This window comes from Eublepharis macularius, chromosome 11, assembly GCF_028583425.1.
Source record: "Eublepharis macularius isolate TG4126 chromosome 11, MPM_Emac_v1.0, whole genome shotgun sequence".
Lineage (NCBI taxonomy): Eukaryota > Metazoa > Chordata > Lepidosauria > Squamata > Eublepharidae > Eublepharis > Eublepharis macularius.
Window position 1 is genome coordinate 24,012,948 of NC_072800.1, and position 23,317 is coordinate 24,036,264.

At 41.3% G+C, this 23,317-nt stretch overlaps 1 protein-coding gene across 4 annotated transcripts in view; it reads right to left on the bottom strand.

Annotated features, from left to right (window-relative positions):
- Window positions 1–23,317, bottom strand: part of SUGCT (succinyl-CoA:glutarate-CoA transferase) — a 427,037-nt gene that overhangs the window by 225,014 nt on the left and 178,706 nt on the right. For 2 of the 4 annotated variants that reach the window (XM_054990749.1, XM_054990748.1), the window contains exons 10-12: window positions 15,236–15,307; window positions 12,938–13,035; window positions 1,598–1,700 (exon numbers count right to left, since the gene is read on the bottom strand). In XM_054990749.1, the coding sequence (XP_054846724.1) occupies window positions 1,598–1,700; window positions 12,938–13,035; window positions 15,236–15,307 (273 nt within the window). Of the gene's footprint in view, window positions 1–1,597; window positions 1,701–12,937; window positions 13,036–15,235; window positions 15,308–18,316; window positions 18,529–23,317 lie in introns of those variants that run through there. The other 2 variants (XR_008597798.1, XR_008597797.1) reach the window with 2 other exon arrangements.

Sequence of the window (23,317 nt, forward strand, 5' to 3'; positions counted from 1 at the left end):
TTACAATTTGCTGAATAGATGTGTTCTATTGCATGCATTAACCACGAAACCAGTTGACCTAGGAGCAAAATATAATTTGCATAATTTGGGATGTCAATTGTTTTAGAACAATTTATGCAGCTGGCTTCAGCAGAAAAACCTTGATAATATTCTGATACTTCTGAGGTATACAAAGGGGAAATTTTGAATAAATGCCTTTGTAGTAACGCAAGCAATTTTAAAGTCTGAAACTGGAGGTATGATGCAAAAAACCCCTCATACAACTGTTAATTCATTTAGCACTGAAATTATATGCAATCCTATGCAACATGAAAAAGGAAGACGGCTTTTAGGATATTTAAATATATTTGTCAGTGTCATTTTGCGTTAAAATGTAAGCCCTGAATCTCTGTTTATATTACCATAGTTGGTGAGATCTTATATAGATACTACTTTTTTCTACTTTAAAAACATGAAAACGTTAACCCAAAGCTGAAACTTTGGAACCAAAGGTTCCACATATACAAATATAAGCAAAAAAAAAAAAAAAAAGAACATCAAAAACTATCTATTTCTGCCAATTAGGGCCATCATCCAGAATACCTAAAGCACGCAATGGGATATGGGATAGCACAGATTCACTTTCACACAGTACACCATTTCATAGTTTGCAAAGCCAATCTCTGTGCTCTAAAGTTTTACCAAAATGCAACCACTTTTGAGCTCTGAGTTGTGATGCAAATCTAAAGGAAGTCAACAATTCCCCAATGTCACCCTTTAATAACCTCCATTTAACGGAACTTTTATTAAACGGTCATAGCTAATTTCATTATAATCAATCTTATTTTATTTATTTATTTAGGGAATTTATATTTCACCTCTCCAGACTCCTGCTTGAAGCAGCGTACAAGTAAAAACAATACCATAAAATCATAAAAAACACTATAAATAATCAATATAAAAAAAAGCTATTAAAAACAGCCTAAATCCAGCAATAAAGAAACTAAAAATATCCATAAAACAGGCCTCAGACCAAAAACAGACCATAAAATGGCTAAAACAATAAAAACACCTTAGTTAAAATACTTGGTTAAAAGCCTTGGTAAAAAGACATGTTTTGTGCTGGTGCCTAAAAGACAGTATGACAGGAACCAGGTGAGTCATCCAGGGAAGACATTCCAAAAGGCACAGTGCCACCACTGAAAATGACATGTCAATAGTTGCCACATGCTTCACCACCAGGGCTTTTTTTCAGCAGGAACGCGGTGGAACGAGTTCTGGAACCTCTTGAAAATGGTCACATGGCTGGTGGCCCCGCCCCCTAATCTCCAGACAGAGGGGAGCTTAGATTGCCCTCCGCGCCACTCAGCAGCGCGGAGGGCAATCTAAGCTCCCCTCTGTCTGGAGATCAGGGGGCGGGGCCACCAGCCATGTGACCATTTTCTCCTAGGGCAACCCACTGAGTTCCACCACCTCTTTTCCCAGAAAAAAAGCCCTGCTCACCAATGAGATAGGAGCATGGAGAACACGGGAGGAAGATCTTAAATTGTTTGCATAACAGCATTAACAGGTATTAGATGTGCAGGAAAACGGCAGGTAAGTATTGAAGGGAACTGACCTGAGGATCCGAGAACACCTGCTGCATGCTGTTGATTGGACCATATGGAACACCACTGCCTTCAAAGAGTTCTAGCCATTCGGTGGTCTCCTTTTCCAAAAACCTGGGAATAAATAAAGGAGCATGCAGTCTGAACTATCCAGCCAGCATTTTTTTTTCAAAAAAAGTCTAGCGCCTATCCAAGCAGTCAACAACACAATAAAAATGTTCTGCACATGTTCCTCGGAAATACAGAGACCAAACCTTGGGGCAGAAATCATGGTTAGTCTTACTTACAATTCTATCTGATTTTCTGATGCAACCCAGCAGTGATGCAAACCAAAATTATCAGCAATTTAAATGTAAGCCAGTGCATTTCCTCCCATTCTTAATTACAGTAATGAGCGTCACATTTTTTTTATTTCACTTCTTTCTTTTTCACAACAAAAAACGATAGATGTGATGTGGTTAAGAGTCTTGTGCATGAAAAAGCTGTCCTATTTTTAAACACAAAGATCCAATTCAAAGCCTCACCAAAGTTTTCTCCTCTGTTACATCCAAAACACATGTCCCAATTAACAACCACAATTGTTGGTCAGATAACAACATTGATTACATATTTATATGTTGTATGATTGTAATATCTGTCCTGAGGTCATCCGGTTTTGCATATGATATACTATACTTCTCCTGTGCAAACTGGAATTCGTTGGTTTATTTGGTTGGCTCCTTGGGGCCATTTACAGCATCCTCCTTTATCACCATATTCACATCATTAGACATACATTTCCTGTTTTTGTTAGTACAATTTTACTTCCTCCTCACTAGTCGGAATTCCTTAGTAGCAATGCACAAACAGTTCTGAACGAATACAAACAAGAATCAACATTAAAGCAAACCATTTATATTAGTATTGCTTTTTTCCTCTCTTTTTGAACATTATGAGTCAGAGGCAGAAACTGGGTTGGGAATGTTTTGTTTCCTACATCATGTTTCAATGAAAGAAACAAAGCCAATTAACAAATCCTTAAGCATATGTACATGTTGCTTCATTATCTTATGAGCTGAGGAAGCAGAACAGGGCAACTGGCATGCTACATGCAGTCCTGTACGAGGTTAGAGGTGCTGTTGAAGAACCCAACCACGTTCTTGTGCGTAATCAGCATTTCAGTGAGCAATCTGGACTGCCGGACTGAAATGTTAAATTCAATCACCAACATACATCATCAAAAAGGAATGTCCAAGCAAGTGTGAGCATGCTCTCAAAAATAATGAAAAATGTGCACTCATTACATTTATATCCTGCCTTCCTTTCATGGAAATTAAGCAGTTAAGATAGGGAGTTTCTGGTCCAGGCACTGCCTAGATTGACATCTGCTTAGTTCCAGCCAAAGTCGCTGTACAGAGATGTAAAATTTCCAGAAAGGTTGAAGTCATAGGGGGAAAAAGGTTTTCTGTGGATTTGGGGGATTGGAAATTTGGAAGACAACTAAAATATACACACTATTCACTTTCTTATCAAACCTAGACATTTTTTCTGCCTTAAGGAAATAAAATGAATCGTTCATAACTTTGTTAGCATATAAAATTGTACTGCACAGCATATTCATGAAATTTAAAGGTAAAAACCCTTCGCTCCAATTGAAGAAAACTACAAATATGCCCAATATTACAAAAAAGAGAGAAAAGAGAAGGGAAGGTGCAAACAGATGTACCCTATGCTATATAAATTGATATATCTTAGTCTTTGCCACCTGAGAAGTGTGGGGAGGTATTGAAAATAGAAACCATATGTTTTATAATAAACACATGGAGGTTTATTATTCAGATTTAGAGACAGTCTGCATATAGTCACAGACTTATCAGTAGATACAGATCTCAGTTCATTTGAAACACACTGACCTCTTCAATACTGTATTATCATTAGACATGGGCACGAACAGAAAAAAACCGTGAACACCCCGTTCATCGTTTGTTGCCAACAACGAACAATGAACATGGACGGACATGAACTGTTCCCGGATATGTTCATTCTTCGTGTGGGCCAGAACCACTCCCACCCCCAACCCCCCCACTTAGCCCCCCTCCCCTCAAACCCACTTACCTGGCCTTTTAAAGATCCCTTTAAACTATCAGCTGGCAGGCAGCAGGGGGGGATTCCTGCCTGCCGCCTGCCAGCTGATAGTTTAAAGGGCCCTGTCCTGGCAAAAACAGCAGTGTCTGCTGGCAGCTAGTTTGAGGGGTTACAAACTGACCTTCCCAATGTCCAATACACACCAAATTTACAGGGGACATAGTCCTCACTGTCCTCTGAAGACCCCCCCCCCCAAGTTTCAGAGAGATTGCGCCCCGGGAAAGGCATGATCCATGGGTCTCCCCATTGGCTGGCATTTTCTCTTCACAGTGGCAAAAACGGGACTCTCTGCTGGAAGTACTTTGAAGGGTTAAAGCCAGAAGGAAAGCCAGAAGGAGTTCAGACAGAGTTCAGTCCCTGCCTCCAGTTGCCAAGGGGATTGATTGCAGATGCCGCTGTCTGGTTTGACGAACGGCTGCCGAAGGCAACGAACAAGGCTTGCAATGACCACCTGTTCGTTTAGGATGGGGCCTCGCGAACAGCTTGTTCGTGAACAGCAGATTAGGCTGTTCACAGGTTTTTTCTGTTCGTAATGCTGTTCGTGCCCGTGTCTAATTATCATCAAATATATTGTATGTCACATTAATTATAGATAAATATTAGTCACATTTGAACAATAAACAAAATATAATGTTGTATATGTCAACAGGAATTACGATTACCGAATTATATAACTGTCATACAAGTATTTTTAATACCTACAAAGTTCTTAGAAAGTATTCTGAATAACACTTTGAAACAGCATCTCATTCATCCCAAAAGAGAAAATATATAAAATATATATTTATATAATATATAAATATAAAATATATAAGTTGGAGACTGCAAAAATTTATTTAAAAATATGTCCTGCCCCTCAGCAAGGCTTGCCATTTGCCCATGACAGCAGGCAACCCCCTGCCCTTGATGAGTGAAGGAGTGGGAGTAAAAAGAAAAGGAGGGGGAATACCATGGATGGTGATGCTCTAGGAATTTCCATAATCTCTATGTTAAAGACCATAAAGCCTGGAGGGATTCCTTCAGCATCACCTGGAAGTGATGCGACATCCCTTCAAGCCTCCTCCTGGAAGTGATTCAAATAGTTTGTGACACTGACAATTTAAACTGGGATTTTATGTTTGCCACTATGGAAAAGCTACAACTGGGAGAAAGATTCGTCAGAGCAATCAAGGAAATCTATAGAGACCAGACTGCAGCAATTGTAGTGAATGATGAATTGACCAAAAAATTGACGATTAGTAAAGGAACAAGACAAGGTTGCCCGTTATCTCCATTGTTGTTCATTTTAGTATTGGAGATTCTGATGATACAAATTCGACAAGATGAGGAAATACGAGGAATAAAAATAAAGGACTACTCATATAAGGTCAGAGCATTTGCAGACGACATAATGTTAATTGTAGAAGACCCACTGGAGAACATGCCAAAAGTGATAGGCAAGATCAAGGAGTTTGGAGATTTGGCAGGTTTCTTCATTAACAAAAAGAAGTCAAAGATATTATGCAAAAACATGACTAAGCAGAAACAACAATTGTTAATGGAAACAACGGATTGTGAAGTAACTAGTAAGGTGAAATACTTGGGAGTTGAGCTGACTGCAAAAAATATAGATTTGTTCAAGAATAATTATGAAAAATTATGGACTCAGATAGAGAGAGACTTGATCAAATGGAATAGATTGAACCTGTCATGGTTGGGCAGGATTGCAGCAGTTAAGATGAATGTGTTACCAAGAGTAATGTTTTTGTTACAGACAATACCAATCATCAGAGACTCTAAACAATTTGAAAAATGGCAGAGGAAAATATCAGATTTTGTTTGGGCAGGCAAGAAGCCTCGAGTGAAAGTAAAAGTTTTACAAGATGCAAAGGAGAGAGGCGGAATGCAACTGCCCAATCTGAGACTTTACCATGATGCAATCTGCCTAGTTTGGCTAAAAGAGTGGATGACATTAAAGAATAAGAAACTATTAGCCCTAGAGGGATATAAAAAAATTTTTGGATGGCACGCATACCTATGGCATGACAAAGTAAAGGTCAACTCGATGTTCCTGCATCATTTTGTAAGGAGAAGTCTATTTACAATCTGGAAGAAGTATAGAACTTACTTACAAGAAGGAACCCCCTTGTGGGTGGTTCCATATGAGGTGATAGATCCGAGAGCTGTGGATAATGAACAACAATGTTTAACGTATAAAGAAATAACTAAGATTGAAGTATCTAAACTTAGAATAAAGACGCAAGAGGAACTATCACCTAACTATGATTGGTTTCAGTATAGACAGATTAGAGACTTATACAACTCAGACTTTGCAAAAGGGGGCATACGAACAGAGAACTCGGAACTAGAGCAGACCCTTCTTAAAGAAGACAAGAAAAGAATATCCAAGGTATACCAAGTATTGCTGAAATGGTATACTGAGGATGAGATAGTTAAAACACAGATGGTGAAATGGGCTATAAATTTCAATAAAGAAATAACAATGGAGGCATGGGAATACTTGTGGAAAACTACAATGAAGACAACGACATGTATTAATATTAAAGAGAACATTTTCAAAATGATCTATCGTTGGTACATGACACCAAAGAAGATTGCGCTAGGGAATTTGAATACTTCTAATAAATGCTGGAAATGTAAGAAACATGAGGGCTCCCTCTATCATATGTGGTGGTCGTGTGAGGTAGCTAGGCAGTTCTGGGGGGAAATAATAAGAGAAATGAGTGAAATTTTACAGTTTCAAATAAATAAGAACCCAGAACTCCTGCTGCTAAACTTGGGAATGGAGGGAATTCCAGCCCATCATAGGACGTTGATTTTTTATATGACTGCAGCAGCTAGACTTTTGTATGCGCAGAAATGGAAAGTACAAGAAGTACCAACTATTGAAGATTGGATCTACAAATTGCTGTATATGGCTGAAATGGACAAGATGACAAGAAAACTGAGAGATCTGGACTCAGGGCAGTTCAACACAGACTGGGAGAAGCTGAAACAATACCTGGAGAAGAAATGGGAGGTGGGAGGAAAACTGTGGCAGTTTGAGAACTACTGAAATATAATAAAAGTATAAAAGAGAGGGGTGACTTTACCGGGGGAGGAAGAGAAATGTGAATTTATAAGCAGTTAGATTAATTGATTGAGATATATATAGATATGTATAGGTCAACTGATAGAGAATAATTAATGATAAGGTTTAAACATGAGGATTGACTAACTAACAATATTTTCTTTCTTTGACAAGATTTATATGCACCAAACTGAATGTATAGAAGAGTTAAATTGATTGAGTATCTGAGGAGTTATATAGAATTACCATAAAAAGTTGAAATGAGTAATATATAGAGAACAAATCAAATTGTTTGATTTAAATGTGGGAAATTTTTATGGTTTATGATATATAGGTTTATATAGAATTATTCAAAACTGGAAAATGGGACAAATTGTTTATCTAAAGACGTATAGTTTGGGTGTATAATAATTAAAGGAGTTAATGATGCACTGCTTAATATAATGGAGAATGTATATCTGTTTTAGACAGAGGAATTTAATAGAAGTAAGGGAAAAGGGACAGAGGGTGGGAAAGCTGTTGGAAGTCAACAAAAGGGGGGGAAAGGGAGGGGGTTAGAAACGAAAAATTAGGGGAAAATTGATTGTAATGTAAAAATAAAAATGTTCTAACCCAATAAAAAATTTTTCAAAAAAAAAACAAATAGTTTGTGACACCACATCACACCGAAGGTGGTCCAATTCCTCCTGATGTTCCATGTCCTCCTTGTTGTTTTTTTTTAACAGCTTGTCTCATTCAACAGTATTATGAACAGGCTAGCCATGGCGGTGTAAGAATTTGTAGTTGTTTCTAAGCGTATCCATTTTATGCTGCCTCCTGTGATATTTTCAGATGCTGTTACATGTAGTTTCTATCATTTTATGCTAGTTTTGTATCATATTTCAGTTGTTTTTGTTCTCTTTCTGATTGTTCTTTTTATTAATGTTCTGATTGATTTTAACTTCATTGTTTAATTTTGAGTAATTTTCTGGAGAGGCAGCTAAACTGACTAAAAGAAGCTCGCAGACTTACTGCAGGCTGAGTTGGCACCGAGGGCAAGGATGAAGTGCAAGTGTGTCCAACTCGGAAGAGGAGCGGCCAATCCTCCTCCTGACCAGCCACGTGGTCAGTGCCATTCCTGGAGACTCTTCGGCAGGAGCAGCACATTTCCCACCCACCCTCCACTCTCCTAGGGCAGCAGAGGAGTTGTCACAACTTTATGGATTTGGCGGTTTTGAGGCATTGGGCTGGATCCTAAAAAGGGTGAGTGGGGCATCTGGGCAGCTCACCCCTGTGGATTGGGAGCCAAGGGCCGACCAGCATGGCTGGCACTGGAATAACACTTGCTGTGGTGCACCAGCATGGGGGCTGGAGTTACATGCATCGGACAGTGATAGGGCCTTCTGATGCGAATGAGGATCCGATGCCCATATGCATAGCTGTTATCAATAAAGTTGTGGCCATTCCAACCAAGAGATGGTGTCTGCGTGTTATTTGCCGGAACTCAGACTGACATAGCACATAGGTGACAAATAAATCGCCGTCTTGTTTCTCTCTCTTGCATCAAGTTCCCATCTGTTCCTAAATTTCATCTGAAAGATTACTCTTTCTCCCAAGCTTACAGAGGAATCCTAAGTACAGTTACATCTTCTAAATAAAATAAAGTCAACGGTCTTGGATGGCACACTGTTTAGAATTGCATGATTAATAATTTGCCTGGTCTCTCATATTTGATTGTGACATCCTTCTAAATGTGTAAGTGCAACATATATACATTACAGAATTTGGGGGTATTATTCACATGAAAGACACTGTGAATAATCATTAAAAGGATGAAATACAATTGCACATGGTTGAACAACTTTGGTGTACAGGAAATGAACTTTTCGTAATGACTAGATTCTAGATTTTTTTTATTTTGTCAAAGTGAAAAAGGGATACAAAAAGAAGAAAGGGGGGAGGGAAAAATTAATAAGCTCAAGAAGATTTTGCGACTTTTTGCTACAAGAATTCTTAGAATACAGAGTGCACAAAAACTTGATCTTTTTCAATATTTATCCATAGATTGCAACTGTTAAGTCCCATTACTACATATTGTTCCTCTTTACTACACATACTTAACGCCTCCCACCTCCTTCTCCACACTTAGTAATAAAAATTAATAATCAAAAAGGAAAGACTCATTCCATTATTACTACAATATTTCATCTTATCTCTTTATATAACTGATTAATATAGCAATCCTGTTTACTTATCCCTAGTTTTATCAATATTTCCATATCTACAAACTATTTTATCAATTATATATTCGATTATATATTCATACATTTCCCCCCTTGTCAGACTATAACCTCTTATAAGCCATATACAATAAGTCTGTATATGATCTTATCCCAATTTGTAAAACTACAACATCTTATTTATTCTATTCTTTGCTTCTTTATAAGCAAAATAATTCCCCCATTTCTCTTCAAATTCTCTTATTGGTCTTCTATTTATATAACCCGTCAATTTTGCCATCACTGCATATTCTGCCATCTTCTCTTTCCAGATTTCCTTGGTTGGGCATTCATCTTCTTTCAATTTGATATTGAGGTGGATCCAACCATCCTCCAGTGAGCCTTCCTCCAATTCAAAGAACATCCTTCCAACTTAAGCAGCTCTTCCTCCAATGGAAGAGCTGATTTAAGCCAGAGAAAGCCACGAAGATGAACTTCTTTCACTAATGGAAACTCACAGGGGTCAATGCAGTCACTGGCATAATTGCAGATAAACTTTACATCGTTCTCTTATGGAAATTATAACTCCATTTTGCCTTTGAAATGCTTCTAAGAATTGTATGCCAGTTCAACAGACTTTTCCACAAGAAACCTTGTGCCAGATGTCTACCCTGTAAAAGCTATTTAAGATTTATTAATCGATTCCGCTGCTTTCCTTGTGACAGGTAATTTGTTTTCCACAGTGATTCTTTTCTCAATACTGCTATATAGACTCTAAGGAATATTTTTTGCCTGTACCAGCAAAGAGTAACAAGTCCCATACAACCTGTCTTTCAGAATTTACCATACAAAATGTGATCACTCTACAAATGATGTCTATTAGTTACTACAAGCCAAATTACAAGGTACTGGAATGGAAACAGATGACTCTTAAGATCATGGATGAAGATTTATATTACAATTGGTCTCTCTTTATTGAGTGCCAGATTCATTCAGGATAACATGACACTTAATAAAGTATGTTCTGCCATTAGCATATGAAATACAGAAAGGCTCTATACACAAAAAGGGTCTGTATAGATAGCATCTGCAGTTCCCCTGGGAGTCCATGGAACCTCTGCTAACATAACATATTTACTAAGCCAGCTGAAGAACAGAACTTGAGACAGCAGTTGGGGCCACCAAATATCAGTTCACTATTAGTATAAAATGAAGAATAGAAGATACCCTTTCAGTTAAAAACCTTGCTGAGACTTTGCAAAATAATTAAATGAACTTGTACCACTTCCCACAGAGCAATGTGGGAAATAAAAACTGGAGAGGATGGGCATATGAGGGAAATAAGAGAGCCTTCAGCCCAGATAGTAGGTCAGCCACATATACCAAACAGAGAAACGCCAGGCCATTTTGCTTAGCGTGCAAAGCTCATCTCTGCCCTGAAGTGCTGGCAGTGCTAATGAAGCTGGTGGCGAGGGAGAAGGCAACGGGCATGGCTTATGTCTGTCATCACTTCCTGGACCCATGCAGTCACCATTCAGATCTGACGTGTTGGCAGTGTCAAAAGAGCTCAGCTTGCTCCCAAAATGTCTGATCAAACATAACCCTGAATTCTCCCTCCCCCTTTGTTTGCCATCTGACCAAAATCTTCACAGGTAGACATTGGCTAAACTCCTTCCTTTGCAATTGGGGACAGAGGGTGGCACTCGGGGAACAGTTGTCCGCTCACCATTCTTTGGTCCGCAGCATCCCTCAGGGGGCGATTCTGCCCCTGATGCTATTTAACATCTATACGTGCCCCCTCGCCCAGTTAGCTCGCAGTTTGGGGCTGGGTTGTCACCAGTATGTGGATGACACTCAGCTCTATCTGTTGATGGATGGCCTGTCTGATCTCGGTCTGGATTCCTTGGTCAAGGGTCTTGAGGCTGTGATGGTATGGTTACATCAGAGTCGCCTGAAATTGAATCCCCTGAAGACAGAGGTTCTGTGTCTGGGTCATGGGGTGATTGAGCTGGGGACCCGGCTCCCAGCCCTTGATGGGGTACAATTGAAACCTTCGCTGATGGTGAGGAGCCTCAGTGTGACCTTGGATGCCACACTTTCAATGGAGGACCAGGTCGCGACAATTGCCAGGTCTGCCTTTTCCCATCTTCGACAGGCCAGGCAACTGGTGCCCTATCTTTCACCTTGGGACCTGGCCACAGTAATCCATGCAATGGTCACCTCCAGGCTAGACTACTGCAACTCACTCTACACTGGGCTGCCCTTGGGCCTGACCCAGAAGTTACAGCTGGTCCAGAATGCAGTGGCATGCGTCCTTACTGGAATGTCAATTTGAGCGCACATTCATCCTGTGCTGTGCCGGCTGCACTGGCTCCCAATGGAGTTCCGGATCTGGTTCAAGGTGTTAACCTTGGTGTTTAAAGCCCTTCACAGACTGGGACCTGCATACCTGTGGGACCGCCTCTTCCATTACGTCCCCTGAAGGGTGTTGCACTCTGCAGACAAGCAACTCCTGGTGGTCCCCAGCCCGAAGGACATCCGTCTGGCCTCAACCAGGGCCAGGGCTTTTTTTGCCCTGGCCCCGGCCTGGTGGAATGCTCTCCTGCTGGAGATCCGGGCCCTGCGGGACTTGTTACAGTTCCACAGGGCCTGTAAAACGGAGATGTTCTGCTGGGCCTTTGGCTGAGTGCCAGCGGGTGTCCTCCTTCTTCCATCTAAGACCGCACTTTTTCTGGGGCTGCCCTCGGCCATCTGATATGCCTATATACAAACTCCCAAATATTTGTTTAAATATCCTGCACCTGGACTATTTTAATGATTTTTTAAAGATTATTACTGATTTTATGGTTTTGTGATTTTTATGTATTTTATTAATGTTGTTAGCTGCCCTGAGCCCATTTGTGGGGAGGGCAGGGTATAAATCAAATCAAATCAATGATAAATAAATAAATTGTGTATCCCTGCCCTAGACCATTGAGCTTGCCAGGGCTTGGGAGCTAAGCAGAGTTGGCCACAAATGATAGTTGGATGGGAGACCACTAAGGAAAACTGAGCTTGCTATGCAGAGGGAGCCAGTGGCAAACCACCACAGCTCATCTCTTGCCATGAACACCCCACGGTCCTAGGGTTGCCATGGGTTCATTGCAACTTGATGGCACGTTCTTCTTCTTCAAGAAATTTTAGTTATATATGAAACTGGCCTGAAGGATAATTATGTCTTTCACTGACAATCACATAAAACATACGGTGTAGGCCAGAAAAAGTCTAGAAAAAAAACAGGACATTACACAGTAGATAGACCTTCCAAACATTTATAAAAGACACTTTGTCAGCAAATAAGTACATACAAATCTTAGAAGCAAGCCTGGGATAATCAGTGATGGCACTGAGAGAACAGGCTCGTCCTGCAGACAAAATGTTTAGGATACATGATGGGAACCAGAAAGATTTTTTCCTGTATGAACTTTATCTCTGCAATAGGCAAAGGAAAATATAAACCATCTTCCCCAAAACTGCCACTCCCCTCTGCTTTCTGGTGTAATATTTCTTATAGTGAATAGTTGAAGCACTGTGATATTATTAACGTAAATAAGGCAATGCAATGCAATTTATCCCATGGCGAATTCTGTTAAAGGAATTCCCCAATTCCTTCCTACTACTGCTGACTTCCTCCTCATGATGTTTCTGTGGCTCCCATGTCCCCAAGAATCAGCATGTCCAGGAATATTATGGGCTGCATCAGGGAAGCAAGGAGGTCCTGCTCCACTGGTCAAAATTGCTTCTACCAGCAGAGATTTACTATGGGATTTAAGTCAATTAATACAGTAGTTAAAGGAATAAAAAAGCATATTTGGGAAATACACCATACACTTATGAAGTCCAGAAGGACTTTGCAAAGAGCTAATGCAAGGCTACAATCGTCAAAGCATAAATTTAAAAATTAAATTTCTAACACATACCTGGCTGATAAAACTTCAATGAGTTCTTTCCTATTCATTACACGCTCCTTGTTATTTTTATATCGGGAATCACTGCTGATTTGGGACAAATTCAGGATCTAAATTAAACAAAATGCAGTTGGTAACACAACAGGAGTGGAAAGAACAGACCTTCTCACCCAAGCTCTACAAAGTGGTATCTTCCGCCCTGTTGCTCATGCCTCCACACTAGCAACTGAGGGGTTCTTAAACTTTCATTTGCAGTTGACACAAAAGCAAGAATTGCAACTGAGGGTACAGAACGGGAAAACAACTTAACCAGTTTATTACAAACATTCACAGGTCTCATTGGAATCTGTGAAACAATATACATGACTACAATAATATGGTTGTCAAAGCTATGTGCTGAAAGACTCTGGGTTGAGTGTAGCTCGTGATCCAATGCTCACGTGAGCTGGGAATTCAGAGAAGCTGATCAACAGATTGTTATAATGTTATACTGATATAGCGATCTACTTATATCATTATAACTTGGATCCCTTTGCCCCCCCCCCCCCTGGCTCAGGGCGCTGGATAAGAAGTTACTTTCATACGGTCTTTCTAAACAATACCTGTGCTCTATGGGTTACGAAAAAGCTAAAGATATAGTAAAACAGAGGATATTAGATATTGCAAGGCAACATGATATAATCAGAATAGAGAAATGGCGAGATCTTTTGGAGCCCCCCAATAGGGTAACACCTATGCCTTATCTCCTCAACCTATCAAATCAGGAGTACAGACGAATTTTCACACTAATGCGACTGGATGATTTTCCCTCGGCTGTCCTCGAAGGGAAGTTTTAAAAAATCCCCTATGAGGAAAGGATTTGTCCCTGCTGTGAGGAAGGGATAGAATCATTAGAACACGTTATATTTGATTGCAAGGTGTATAACAATCTTTGCAAATCTCTTCCTCTTTTTTCAACTTTGCCCCTTACCCGTAGCCAAAGGATATGCACTCTGAGGGGTTTCTTTTCAGATAGACATCCTAAGATCACATTTCAGGTGGCCAGATTTGGTTGGATTGCTTCAAGGATCGGGAAATCCTTAGCGGTGGGGTCCTGAGCACTCTCTGCCTACGCCCCCACCCCAAATCTGGAGCCATCCCTGTATAGCATGAAAATATTCTATGGCACTTCAAAGCTAACTGCATGATCATTGTTGAAGATGATTACTTTTTGTTATTTGGTCATAATTTTATTCATATTTTTCATCATGAAAATACTGAAACATAGGCAGTTTAGACTGTGATGCTTTACACCTCAGAAAACTGATCAAATGTGAGATGAATCAGGCCATGTCAATCTACATACTGAGTATGAGCCAAAGTCATTCAAATCCTTTGGTACAATATGTTCTTTTCCCTAATAAACTCTAGTTTTTTAGAGGATGAAAAAAAACATACGTACATTCTAAAACAGAAGTAGAAATTAAATTATCTAAATATACATTGCAGTCCTAACTGATGTTCCCCTGGGAATGCTAAAGGAAAGTAAAATAAGTACCATCAATGATTTAATTAGCACAATGATTCAAGGATATGGCCACTTAAGGGGCAGGAACAATACCTTTACTAAGATGTTTCCTTTTTCTGTTACTTGTGACATCCTCAGATAATTGTACCTTCAAGTGCGTCCTGAACAATATCAAATGAACAGGAGCTGCCTCCTCATTCAGGACATTAAAAATGCTTCTTAGATATGTCTTTTTGCTTTTTATTTAGTTAGTTATTTGCAAAATTTGTATCTCGCCTTTCAGACCAAACAAGATTACCAGGGCAGCTCACAATTAAAAGCAGAACATTATAAAACTCACCATAAAAGGAGTTTAAACTACAAAACATAGCATGGATAAAAACAAGCAATTAAAATAGAGGGTAGAAAAGACAGATCAATAAGGAAATGGCAAATAAAACAAAAAATTCTTCATCGCTAGCAGAAGGCAGTGATGGAAGGAGACAGACAAATTTCCCAGAGACTGAGTTCCACAATTTTGGTGCCAGGTTTAAAAAAACCTGGAAATTTCCCTTTAAATTTCCCTTTAAAACAGTTAATTTCCAAGATAGTCCCTTTCAAATAAATGCTATTAAGCCAGCAAAATTGATCGTTTATGTGCTCTTGGGTTATGCATGACAGCTAGCAGAGACTGATACTCTATTTATAGGAATCAATATTCAAGATGGATATATTTTGCAATTGGTCATCAGTGACTGTCCCATGTCTATGACCACAAAACATTAACTTTTCCAGATGAAGAAATACTGTTTGAGTACCCTTACCTTGCACACAGTGGAAAACTGTTGATCATTTCCAGCTCCCACTACAATGTAGCCATCCTTTGTTTTGAAAGCCTAGAAAACAGTAAAGGGGCATCAAGTTGTAAAGAAATAAGCAACACAATTCATGATATTTTCTTAATAATCCCGATTCCCCCAACATAGGTCATTTCCAAAGGTCCGTCTCCTTTAGAACTAGTATGCCAGTTTGGTGTAGTGGTTAGGAGTGCAGGATTCTAATCCGGAGAACTGGGTTTGATTCCTCACTCCTCCACTTGAAGCCAGCTGGGTGACCTTGGGTCAGCCACAGCTTCTAGGAGCTCTCTCCGCCCCACCCACCTCACAGGATGATTGCTGTTGTGAGGATAATATTGACATACTTTGTAAACCGCTCTGAGTTGGTGTTAAGTCATTCTGAAGGCTGGTATATAGCCAAGAATGAGCCAAGATGAGCATCATAATGGGCATCAGCTCACCCAGGGCCTCCGACAGGGCCTCCGACAGTAGCACAGAAGGAGGCAACTGGTAAGGCAATACATATCATTTGCTGCTGCTGAAAGATCTGAGCCATTAAACTCTTGCAAAGCCAGTGGAACTCTGCCTGTTCCTGGCTGTCAGGAGCCGTCCAGTACGTTATATGGCCAGCTCATTCCGAAGTGGTCTCAATTGCTTCTGCTTCCTGGCAAAACTACTGTCTGCCTCCAGCCTAAGATCTGTGAAGTAAGACACATGCAGGACTTGGATGATTTCATATTCGAGCCACACAGACAGAAACAATGCCTTCTGACATCAAGTATTTAAGAGAGATGGAGAGGTGACACTCCTGTAATTTCTAATAACACCTGCAAAGATCTCATTAAAGCAAATGCACGCATAATTCTGTGCATGCACACAACTCTTAATCAGAACACCGGGCAGACCATTCCAATTGTATTCATGCTCCTTAAGATGCTTAATACTGAAGAAGTGCCCACTGTGGAAAGGAGTGAAGGACACTTGGATTCTGATACCTGCCATAGGACACAGGCCCAGCAGGAAGTTATACCCTCTGCCTGCATGGAAAAATACAAGGGGAAGACCAGCCATGAGCCAGGGAAGGAGCAGCTTCAAGATTCCCACTTTCTGCCAGAAAGAATTCTGCTCTATAACTGCCAGCTGTCCTCAGACTGGCCTCTGCTACTGGACAGAGGACTAAAAACTACAGAATAATTATACCACCTACATCTAAGTAAGGACGACCAGCATGGCCCCACAGAATATGAACTGGAATACATACAAATCCACCAAACTGCCTTATACTGAATTAGACAACTGATTTGGAAAGGTCAGTATTGTCTTCTTTGATTGGAAGCGGCCCTTGAGGGCCTCAGGCAAAGTCATGCCATTGGTCTTGCATGGTACTTGTTGTCTACTCTGATTGGCAGCAATTCTCCAGTGTCTCAGGTACAGGTTTTTCATGATGACCTGATCCTTTGAACTGGAGATGCCAGGGGTAGAACCTAGGACCTTCTGTATATAAAGCAAAAGCTCTACCACTAAGCCACATCCTCCCCCCTAAATTCAAACTTTGTTCTGACATCCTCAAACCAATCTTCCTCCTCTTCCAGTCCCCTGCCTTTGTGTGTCTGTGCCTAATTTGGGTTTGTAAGCCTGGAGGCAGGGACTGCCTCTTTGCTTGATGAGAGTTGCTTTGGGAGGCAAGGGTCTGAAAAGCAGTCACTAGAATTTTGTTTCTTTCTTTGTTTGTTTATTACATTATAGTCTTTTTCGCTGCCCCGAATATTCTGTTATGCGTAGCTTACTGATTCGTCCCCTTTTTCCTGTGCAGAGGGATTTCTTGGATAAGGATCTAAAATTTTTCTTAGCAGACAAGAGTCCAGCAATAACTCTATCCGTTGCTGAATTCTTGGCTTACGTGTGGAAGTCAAGGGTAACATTTTCTAAAGCCTCCTACGACTGTGCTGTATCTTGAGATAATTTTGCTGTCTGGGGACATAATTGTGCTGCCCTATGAACTTATTCTACATCATTTCTTCTGTTACGTCTGTATTATTTATGCCAATAAAGGTTGCTGTTGCTGCTGTTGCTGCATTATAGTCTGCCTTTCTTATTGGGACGCAAGGTGGATTACACAGAGTAAGTCAATACAATCAACAGGATGGGACATCAGATAGACAATGCAATAGGATTTGGATTGTAGGAATCGGAACCAACCAGAAATCTGAAACAGAACTGAAGCAAAGTATAAGTATTCACATGATGTGTTAAATGATGCTTAAAAATTACACACTAGGCTCTAACAGCCACAGGAAGTGTGAGCTACATACAGTAGCATAGTCCACAGTCCCTAACTCTTTATCCAAGTATATTTCAGAGCCACTTCCTTACTGCATATCTTTATTCTCTGTGTGAAAAGGCCATCATGAATAATTCACTTTTGCATAATTTGTGGAATGAATTATTAAGGGACTGGTCACTATTTTTTTAATTTTGCTTTATTGGCTCTAGACTATTTGTGCGAAAACTAACTAAATCTAAAATGCAATTTGGAAAAAGCAACAACCATGTCACTTTTGATAAACAGTAGTGTCGTAAGAAGTGGAGCAATGTCTCTCTACATGAAGTTTTCTACAGCAAAGCAGCTGTTCTGGGCTTCCCTGCTCTCTCTCTCTCTCTCTCTCTCTCTCTCTCTCTCACACACACACACACACACACACACACACACACACACACTACTCCACAGCTGATCACTTGCCAGTCATCGTTGCTGATAAAGCAGAAACTTCCAAATGTTATTAGCACAGCAATGCCAATGTTTACAAGTGTAACAAAGGTTTCATTCATCACATATGAATGTACACACACACTGCAGGTTACCACAGGCCACCGTCTGGTCACCGAATGCTCTGCTATCTTTTATACAAAAAGAGATTCAGAGCAAAATGCAGTCAGATTTTTAATGAGATTCTGTTTTGATAAACTGTGAATTGTTTTAAATTAGCGCATTAAAATCTACTTCGTTCAGACAAGGCAAAAGTCCTTTTTTGTGTGCGTCTTTTTGTTGTATAAAGAATGAAGGCTTACGGTAGGAAGATGACCAAAAATTGCATGCAAAATTCTCTACAGCGTTGGTGCCATGAACTCTTGGTGCATAGAGTAGGTGGAGACAGAAAGCACCAGACAGAAAACAGACGAGGCAATAATTTCAGAACTTGTTAGGGGGAATCAATGGAGACGAAAGATGCGACATCCCAAATGCAGCTCTGTGCATGGCTAGAGAGACTCAGGGGGTTCTGCTGAAACAATTCAAAGGGAAAGTTTGTAAATATCTCCCTGAAAAGCACATCATAATAAATAAAGGAACAAAGATTAACAAACTTAAAACTGCAGGCTTGGTATAAATATTATATTGCTCCCCTAATTATCAGAATGCAAAAAGATGAGAACAGCTTGAGTGAGTTAATAAGAACTGGGGGGGGGGGGGATGTGGACAGGGGATGGTCATCCCAGGGCAACATTATGGGGCAAAGGAGATGGAAGCAGATAGGATTTTATCTTATGTAAACCTCCATAGGGATTCTTCTGGATCAAAAGCAGGAAAGACATCAAATAAAGAAATAAGTAAAAAATGCAATAGAAGCTGTGCAACAGAACTCAGAAAATGAGCAAGTTTGGGATCTTATTGCTTGGAGGGTTTTAAAAGAAGATTAGAAAGATCAGAAAGAAGATTAGAAAGCTCATTACTAGCATTCACCAACAGTTTGATACTGAGAGCATCCATCCACATGTATAGCTTGCTTCCTCCATCCTCCAGTGTCTCCCAAAACGTTTGCAGTTTAGGAATTCTAGGACAACTTTCCTGGTGGACGGCTGAAACATTAGAGTCATGCCTGATTGTCATGGGGTGACACATTAAGCACTGGCTGCCCTTGCCCTGCACAAGGCTGTTCAAGACTGGCCCTTGGAAACTGGAAGAGCAGCAAAGCAGGATTCCAAATCCTGATGTTCATACACAGCAGCCGTTCAGGAAGTTCTTGAAGAAGAGATGGGCTGCAAATCTCAGAAAGACAAATGGGAAGGCGAGTAATGAACGGAAGCAATGCCTGAAGTACTGCATGATGGACAGGCTCAGGGTGGAACTCATTTGCAATCCTGTTTGCTAGTACCAACAGGGGAAGCATATTCCATCCAGAGGCAGAAATCCCTTTGCAGGAAAATAGGAGAAGAAATGATGAATCGAAAAAAAGAACAATTGTTTCACACACACACCCCGAAACATCATCAAGCAGGCCACGTGCCAACCTGGGGGCACTCCCACGCTCCACGGAGGCCCAAATTGGGCTGCTGCAGCACACAGGAGCACGCCACATCACCCAGGGAGCATGCCCCAGCATGTTCCCCTCCCCCGCTGGCCAGGTAAGCAGGGGCGGGAGTGGAGGGTGGGAGCAGGGATCCCCACCCCCAGCAGGGGACTGGCATCCCTATGCCTGGCAAAGGTGCCCACATCTGTGATCCAGTCATTATTTATTTTGAGAAACCACATGCCACCTTTCTGCCCAATTGTTTCTAAAAGAAAAAATTACTCAATATACAAAATTACTCAATATATAAACACAAAATAACAATAAACTATTATATCATAGCAGTAGCAATCATTATACAGCATTCAAAAGAACACCAGACATGCAAAAATGAAGTTACGATAGCGCAAGTCAAAACCCAGAAAGTGGGCAGAGGGAGAACCATCAAATTGTACCAATAGGATATACTTTACCCAACGCCACCCCCCTTCAGAAGTTCAAATTATATTTGCTTCCTTTTCACTACCTGTGTAGCCTGGAAAACAATCACATTCCTCTTGAAAAATGGCTACTTTGGGGGGTGTATTGTCTATTTAAATACTGAAATATGTTGCTGAATGCACAATCCCTTTGCTATGTTGCTCCTAGTAAACTGACTCCTGAAGGAGAAGGGTGTTAAATTTCTGATGATTGTTCTACTACCAGTAGCAGCAGCATCTGAGGACATCTAATGTTAAGTGTTCCTTGGAGTTAAACTGATCTCACTGATAACAGGATACAACAACTCCCAAACATATTGCAAAATGCAGAATTGTTTTGTGTTCTCCTTAATTTGGCTATAGGGTATGACTTAGAGCCAAGCTACAAGTGACGAATTACACTTGCCTGGCAAGTGAACAGACTTACGTGCATTCTTCCCTGTTCACTTGCCCTCCACTTACGTGATCAAGTGGAGCACAAGTGGAAGGCAAGTGAACAGGGAGGAATGCACGAGTCTGTTCACTTGCCAGGCAAGTGTATTTCGTCACTTGTAGCTTGGCTCTTAGCAATACAATAGTAGCAGATTGTTAGAATGGTGGATTTCCTGGTCTAAGGACAGGATTTTACTATAAAGTGTTTTGAGTTGTAGTTGAAATTCCCATCGTGGGAACAGATACATAGTAGTATTCCAAAACAGCCTGGTCCTGAAACAACTTATTTTATGGTTGCTGAAGAAGTGTTACAAACTACCACTAAAGATGCACGTGAAGAAATGGAGGAAAATTAGGAGGGGTGGTAAAGGAGAAGGTGTTAATCGTATTCAGGATCAGGACTAGACAGAGGCATAATCCAAAAAATAATCCCGATTTAGCTGATCATGATTCCGCGGCGGCGCCGAACCCAGGTACCCGAACCTCGCCGATCAAGTCCCATTTCCGATACAGAATCGGGAATCGGGAATTGGGAAGGTGGACGCGGGAGGGCGCCCCACCACCAACACTCCCCCAGACCAGAGTGACCAGGCACTAGAGTGTGTAATACTGTGTGAGCCCTCAGCCAAGGAGGTGCCCACTGAGCTTGGCCCCAGAGCTAGATGGCAGCCCTGGAAGCAGAGAGAGAGAATAGGAATAGAGCCCAACCCCAGCTGCAACACTCCCCCCCAGACCTGAGCCCTCAGCCGAGGTGCCTACCGAGCTTGGCCCCAGAGCTAGGCGGCAGCCCTGGAACCAGAGGAGATAGCTCCCTATTCCCTAATTCCCTATCCGCTGAAGCCCAAAGCTAAAGCTCCCTCTCTCTCTCTCTCTCTTGTGCTTTCTCTCTCCAAAAGCAGCAAGCGAGAGCTTACCTCTGTCCCACTCCACCTGTGAGCGGAAAGTGAAACTTTGTTGCGCAGCACATGGCTATTTATAAAGCCTGGGTCTGCTACGCAGGAGGGCTGTGTTTGGCCGTAAGAGCTGCCTCTCAGGCTTTGCAGGGATGAGATTCGAGTGCCCATGGCTACAGAAGAACACCCCCTTCCCCCGCCTTCCCCTCTCTTCTCCCAAATGGACAAGATGGGTGCGCGCTTTTCTGGCTGCTCCATGGTTGGAAGGAAGCCCTGCTGATCAAGGAAAGCTGGGCTTCCATTCGCGTTTCCAGGGCGACAGAAGGAGGGCAAACAGCTCCGGCATTCCCCAGGCTCTGTTTCCACGGGGCTCCGTTCCCTTGGGAACAGATGGCTGGCGCCAGACTGTCTGCAGACTGCAATCCTGAACGTAAACCGATCGATCCGATCGAGACCCGATAGAGCGCCCCGCCCGAGCGCTGAACCGGGAGCCGTGAACGGAACCGATCAGCCCGGTCCCAATGGCACAAATGCAAAAATCAGGGCAATTTTCAGACCGTAATTCCGATCGTGCCCATGTCTAATCAGGACTCTCTTTAAAAGGGAGTTGATAATGGATTTTGAAAATAAGGCCTGAAGCACTGACTGGATGGAATGTTAACTGCTAACATTATAAGCAAAGGAGGTTGTAGGACTTTTATGAAAATCATGGGACTTGTCCCACTGTACTGTGAAAAATCCTACCACTAACAAAGTGTCACAAATATGGGGGGTGGGGGGTGGAATTAGCTTCAATTTCTTACTGGTAAGCAGGGCTTTTTTCTGGGAAAAGAGGTGGTGGAACTCAGTGGTAGAACTCAGGACCGCACAATGATGTCACTTTGGGTCAGCTGGAACAAGTGGGGAGTTTTTTAAAGTTTAAATTTCCCTCGGCAAAAATGGTCACATGGCCGGTGGCTTCGCCCCCTAATCTCCAGACAGAGGGGAGTTTAGATTGCCCTCTGTGCTGCTCAGCAGAGCGGAGGGCAATCTAAACTCCCCTCTGTCTGGAGATCAGGGGGTGGGGCCACTGGCCATGTGACCATTTTCAAGAGGTGCCGGAACTCCGTTCCACCGCATTCCAGCTGAAAAAAAGCCCTGCTGGTAAGCTTTCTTAGAAACTGAGAAAATCGTGTTCCTGTTAGTGGACAGTGATAGCCGTGTATCCTATAGAGTTTCACAATTTGCATTAGCAGCCAGGAGGATCCGATCCAAGGCTTCTCCGAATGGGGTGTCCTTATGACCGGTACAATTCCTTGGACAGTTTACTTTAATTTTTCTAACTATGATGCCGGATGTAACTGTTTTTAGATGAAGCATGTTTTTTAACTTTGTGATGGCCTAAGGCTAATGATAATAAATCTTCTTCTACTACTACTGCTGTTGCTGCTGGTGGTGGTGGTAAGTGTCTCTTTGGGGGGCTTAGTGCAAAATTTAATTTGGGAGCAACAAGGCTTAAAATGATTGGAAGAAATCCACAAAAGTGCTGAAATAATCACTGGAAGAATGATGCAAAATACAAAAAAATAAACAGCATAAAATGTATATAGACATGTGGAGAGATTTTTGTTATTTCACTTGTGGATCAAGTTCTTTAAAAAGCTCAGAGTTTTGGCCCATGTTACATTAACATTTTGACATTTAACTTTCTATCAGGTACTGAGGAATAATATATTTTCTGGGTTAAAACGTCTGGGGTGAAATATTTCTTGTCCCTCTCCTTTACCTACCAGCTCTTGTGGCCTTCCCCCCCACCCCCCGCCTCACACACACACATCCAGATACATGTGTATACTATTTTAACCCAAACTAAATGATTTTATGTTTTTTTTAAAGAGAAAATTGCATTATCTGGATTAGTGGCAACATCACAAAACACAACGTACATGGCAGCAAAGCTTGCATATGTAGAACATTCCACAGATAACCAAGACTGGTGTA